Consider the following 6,000-nt stretch of genomic DNA (forward strand, 5'->3'; position numbering starts at 1 on the left):
AACTGTTCCAAGGACATTGGTCTAGTGATAAGAACACAGTGCACGATCGTAGACAAAAGCCTAGTATTTAAGCTGGGAAGGATAGAGGGGAAGATTTTGTCTTCTGGTTCTTGATGCATATTGCAATTTGCAGGATAAATCTCAACTCCAAGTCCAGTTATTCAATTATGGGCTGACAGTAACAAATCTGTGGATCCTCAAGGCAACAACATATGATATAATGCCCATATGTGAAAATAATTGAAGAAAAAGAGAGACCAAAGTGGAATCTGTCATAGTAGGAAATTTTGATAAATTGACTGATGAGGAGAATAAAAAGCAAAAAGGAGCAACTCCACTTACTACTTGAGTGCATTTTTGTCTAATCAAAGTCCACCAAATGTCTTTATCCAGTTTGTGGTTGACATTATTTGCTTGCAAGTGCCCACATACCAGCCACATCAATGGCAAGATTGAGTGTTACTTATATCCTAACTATCACTATTTCACGAGTTTCATAACTATATTATCAAGTGTTCCTTTTATACCTGAACTACAACTTTCTTTTGATTAATAACTCGGTATTAAATATATAAAAAATGGTGATAGCTTAGGGGAGATTTTAACTTATCACTCAATTTTTTTCCCCTTTGAAACTTTCTGGGGATTTTTTCGAGCATGATGTTCACATAACTTGTCATAGTATTCTTTTCTGTGAACACTCAACGATTTAGGTGTGAAACTCGCAAAACAATGATAGTCTAGAAGCTAACTAATCAGTGTCAAATTTTAACCTGTGTTTGTGCATAGAGCTTAAACTCTGTTAGCAATACTAGGTTGTAAAAAGAGGCTAACTAATCAAATATACAAAGGCAACAAGGAGTAAAGGCAAGAAGACAGTGAGGGTGAGACAATCATTAAATATGGCTAATATTACATACATTTTGCCAAAAGACAAACAGGCCATGAGAAAAAAAATTACATTTCTCAGTATAGTCTCAACTCAACTCTCTGACAGACAAATAGTCAGACTAGAGTGTCACCCCTAAGAATATTGAATTTGCAGAGGGGACAGGTTGCATTGATCCTTAGCCATTTGCTAATGCATCCATTGTGAAAATGGTGATTGCAGGGAAGAACACACAGCTCTGCCCCATCCATATATTTGTAGAGGCAGATGCAGCATTCCTGTGTAGCCAAAACAATATCCACATGAAAAGTTAGCCTCTATGGTAAAAAGACGATATAAAGGAATATAGGTTTGATATATGACGACAACTATCCTTGTGCAAGCTCTGCTTATATTGCCAGTTAGAAGTTTGAATAAAGCAGGAGATTGTAGGTTAGACAACCATGACACAGAAACAACAGTTGATATCAGTAGAAAATTTTTTGGGGTTTTGTTTCGGAAGCATGATGAGAAATTGGTAAAGGAAGAATAACAGCCTGATGCATGGTATATGCAATCAAATAGAGAATTTTTTAAGATGAATTCAGAACATAAAGAAACTCGCATGTTTACGTTTAGAGAAAACTACACACTATAGTGCCCTCGCCAAATATATCTGAGAAAATCCAGATTCCTTCATTCAATGATCTCGAACCAACTCATCGTAAAATTTCCATTTTCAGTTACTTCAAGAGATTCCCCTGATTACTATGGAACTTTTCTCTCCTCTCAATGTTTATGTTTCCAGTTTCCAAATTTTGACTCTTTCTCTGTTTCTAATAATAGTTTACACTGTACTTATAGCATACCCAATGTGATTCCACAAGTGGGGTGTACGCAGACCTTACCTCTACCTTGTGTGAGGTAGAGAGGTGGTTTCCGATAGACCCTTGACTCAAGAGCAGTGTTTTCAAATAGAAAACAAGAGTAAAAAGCTATAGTTAACATAGTAACGATGACCCAAATAAAAGAAGAAAGACAAGAGTGCACAAGAGATGAAAAATAACAAACTAAGAGGAAAAAAGATTGAAATGGAGGATAAAGTGGGAGGGCATGCTTACAGAATCATCTGGTTGAAGAGCAAGCTCAGGTACAGAGTCACTACTATCGAGCTGTGATATTGAGTGATCTTCTCCTGTCTTCATTTTTACAAGGTTCCCTGAAGTATTTAGTTGACCATATCTATACTTGGGAAGAGTCTTGATATCATTTTCAGATGCTCCATCTCCAAGTCTCATGGCATATGCAACTGTTGCGATAAAAGGAAAGAAACAAAAGAATGCGAAGAAGACTACAAATCCCATCGCAATGCAAAAGATCATAAAGAACACGTCAAATGCTAGGAAAACAACTGATAACCTGCAAAATTTAAGAATAGTTTTATTTAAGCTATCAAACATACCACATACACACATTCATATGTTATAAAGAAAAGCAAATCAAACTAGTCTTGCACCATACACTGGATTAACAATCACCACTTAATTTCTTTAGCTACGTATATCTACGAAGCCCTCCATTTAGTTAAGCTCACACCTCGTATATTTTCCCAACAACAACATACCCAATGTAACCCCGCAGGTAGGGTGTGGGGACTGGGGTGGGTAGAGAGTATGCAGACCTTACCCCTACCTCATGGAGGCAGAGAGATTGTTTCGTATATTTTCTCAATTATCCTTTCTTCTTTTTCATTTGCTTTGTGGGGATGGGAGAAAGGGGAAATCATGGCTCACAGTAGTTATTACGAAGTACAAAATCTTCAAATTCCAGAAGCATAGCTCATACCAGTAAAGACGAGGTGAATCTTGCAGAAGTTCCTGGCCACCCATAACAATCCAGTAAAAGCCAAATACCCACCAGATTGATGAAATCACGGTATTGACTGATTCCAATCTCTTCATGATGCTGCTAGAAAGATAACACAATGTAAAGTTAAATTCATAACCTTCATCATTTAAGAATGATAACATCATCACACTCAATTGACTCAAATTAGTAAAATTCGATCAAAATATTATGCGCTTTAGTCTTAGAGTTCCAGGACTAAGACAAAGAATAATATCTGTATAACTGGACTGAAAGGAGCTGGAAAGTGACATAGCATTGAAATTGAACCATAAGTGATTTTGAGAAGGAAAGAAAATTTCTCATTTCTTTCCCTTCCTTGAGCTTTAAGAACAACAAACTAATTGATTTCTTATTCATTTTACTTCTATTGTTTCATTTTTGAGGTGACAGATGGAATGGTTGTTGGTGCAAACAACACAAGCTTGGGCATATTGATATGTCATGTGAACAACCGAGACCTGAATGTCATTTCAGTATTAATCCTTGAAAGGTTGGTGCAGAAATGTTCATATTATGCGTAACACTCCACTAATTCGGTCCAGTACGACATATCAACTTTATGGAACCGATCAATTCCTAAGATGTTCAAGACCTGGCCAATTTAAACAAGTCTATCAAGGAAGTCGGTGTCTGCTACAACTCAAGCACAAGAAGATACAAAGACTAAATTTAATCAAGTCGCTAATATAAGGGCAATAGTGCAGTCACATAATTAGATCAACTTACTCAGAAGAAATATCAAAAGATCAGGGGAGGTGAGGCCTCCAATTTCACCATGCTATTTGACTAGTTGAGTGCTTGAGGTTTGTTTACATAACTGTATGTGAACACTATTTTAAGTAAGTACAATGATATCTTCTTAGCGAAGTTAAAGATAGAAGCCCCTTCCTGGTAACTGCATTTGTGTTAAGAGTTGTCAACTTATCGTTGATGAGATATATCAACAAATCAACTATGCCTCAATCCCAAACAAGTCTAAGTCGGCTATATGAATCCACTATATTAAATTGTGCTCTATTGAGATCCAACTCACTCCTACAAATAATTTGTTTTCAAAGGCAAATTAGGGATTCTAGAACTAGAGGATCTAAGTCCCACTTATCCATAAATGGACAAACAAGGCTATTAACTATGGGAAATCTCCATCAAACTTGATCATTTGAGAAAAGGTCCCTAGATTTCCTTACGATTGAAAGTCAGCACCTCTTCTAAAGTTACTTTTGTGCATGTGTGTGATGAATCCTGACCTCTCCTAAATTAGCTAAAACTTATCGGAGCAGATGGACATTGCTTTACTACAGAGATGAATCAGCAAGATGCCAAAATACTAAATGCAGTCACTCTCATTTGAAAGACTCTTAAGAAATAAGTATGAATTCTTAGGAAAACCAACTAAAGCCCAGAAAACCTCTCAATTCATGCTTATATAATCTACAGGCATGTCTTCACCTCAAATATCCGGGCATTGCTCAGAAGAGATCCAACAAAGCCAGTACATAGACTGCTATAGGAGCTTTACACTCCCAGTGACATGAACAGAATGGCTCAACCCCACGGCCCTCACTTCTGTGAGTTGTCTCATGGCACCACAATACCTAGAAGCTAGACATGGTTTATCAAATAAATTAATTAATTTTAAAGAATTAACATACAGTACTAGAGGCTACACTTATTTCAAGAGGACATTCATATGAAGGGAAGCACAGTGAAATTTCTGGCTTTTGATACAATTACTCCTAGATTAGACGTCACCCGAGATATATATGTAATATGTACCACCAAAAAGATGGAATCTTTCTTTTGATTGTTCACAAAAAATGGGATCTTGCGATAAAGTATTGCACTTCTTGAGCAACAAAATGCTATGTCTTCCTCATCTTTGTTAAACACATATTATGCTGCTGTCCCCATTATTATTCTTTGGTAAGTCAGTAAATTAAAAATACTATTGAGTCTATGACAACCAAGTTATAGGACAAAGATTGAATGAAATCAAAAACCCAAAGAGGAAAAAAGACAAATACAATAATATAGTACTAGTCAAACTAGGCAGATAAATTTCTAAGGATTCCATCAATTATGCACTATCCACCCTGCTCCCACCCATCCCTTTTCCAACCCCATAGAGAAATCAAAAACTTACACACAAACCAAATAATGCTATAAGAGGAAAAGGAAAAGAGAATGAACATATTCCTCAGTAAAGAGTAACATGCAACAATCCAACTACAAGCAAAGTTTTTCTTTACAAAAAAGGAGTTCATGACCAAAAACACACCTAAAGTATCCCAATTTTTCGAGTTTCATACCTCAACTATGAGTTTTCCACCCGAACTATTACCAACTTTTTATCAAAACACACCTGAAGTGAACAATTGATAGATGAGTTCTGTTTTGATAAACACTTGGTGATAGTTCAGATAGAAAACTCGAATAACCTCCCTAATCAGAAAGCTACATAAACCATCCAGTCAGATTAAAAAAGAACTCCATAAATTAAGCAAAAACTGATAACAATACTAACAACCAAACCCTAAAAATCACAAAAATAGAAGTCCTGGAGTGTACCTGCTGTGAAGCAGTGAAAAAGAAGAAACCCCATCAAAATTCCCAGCATCAAAATCATCAAAACTCCTTCTTTGAAACTCAACCCAAATAAAACCAACATGCAAGAGGCACTGAAGTGCATAACCACCAATCCAAAGCCTCAATGGTGTAGAAGGCTTTTCTCCAAGAGTAGTCAATAACACAAAACAAGAAACCAAAACAAATGCCAAATTCCATATCACATCAAGAAACACAATAGGTCTTGAATACCCATAATCACAATAAGAAACCCCATCATCATCATCATCATCAAAACTTTGATTTTGAAGATTGAAACAAGAGGCCAATCTTGTTAAAGAAAAAGAAAAAGGGGTACTTAAACCTCTAAAGTATCTAGGTTCAAACCCACCATTTCCACTAACTAAATTTCTATGCAATTCTTGGTCCATTTTGCATAAAGTTTCAATCTTTTTGCTTGTTCAAGTATTTTTATCAAGTTTTTTTTTGGTGGGAGTGGGTATTTAGGGGTGGGGGTGGGGTGTGTGAAAGTGATGACTAGTAATTTTGGCTTTTTGGGTGAGAACTGGTGGAATGCCATATATATTGGACTTTGGAGAAAAAGGCAAAATCAGCAGAAATTCTGGTCATTCTTGTGTAAGTGCCATTGCCACTCTTGT

At 36.3% G+C, this 6,000-nt stretch overlaps 1 protein-coding gene across 2 annotated transcripts; it reads right to left on the minus strand.

Moving 5' to 3' along the window:
- Window positions 1-879: 879 nt before the first annotated feature.
- Window positions 880-6,000, minus strand: LOC125840942 (E3 ubiquitin-protein ligase At4g11680-like). 2 transcript variants are annotated; one of them, XM_049519925.1, is made up of 4 exons: window positions 5,345-6,000; window positions 2,714-2,833; window positions 1,990-2,287; window positions 880-1,167 (listed from the first exon to the last, which is right to left on the minus strand). In XM_049519925.1, exons 1-4 carry the CDS (start codon window positions 5,770-5,772, stop codon window positions 1,006-1,008), a joined length of 1,008 nt encoding a protein of 335 aa, XP_049375882.1. In that variant the 5' UTR covers window positions 5,773-6,000; the 3' UTR covers window positions 880-1,005. The 2 variants fall into 2 exon arrangements, with proteins under 2 accessions (XP_049375882.1, XP_049375881.1); XM_049519924.1 differs by having other exon boundaries at window positions 2,714-2,836; window positions 5,345-5,971.

The sequence above is a fragment of the Solanum verrucosum genome, unplaced genomic scaffold, assembly GCF_900185275.1.
Source record: "Solanum verrucosum unplaced genomic scaffold, falcon-dt-bn FXZP01000196.1, whole genome shotgun sequence".
Taxonomy (NCBI): Eukaryota; Viridiplantae; Streptophyta; class Magnoliopsida; order Solanales; family Solanaceae; genus Solanum; species Solanum verrucosum.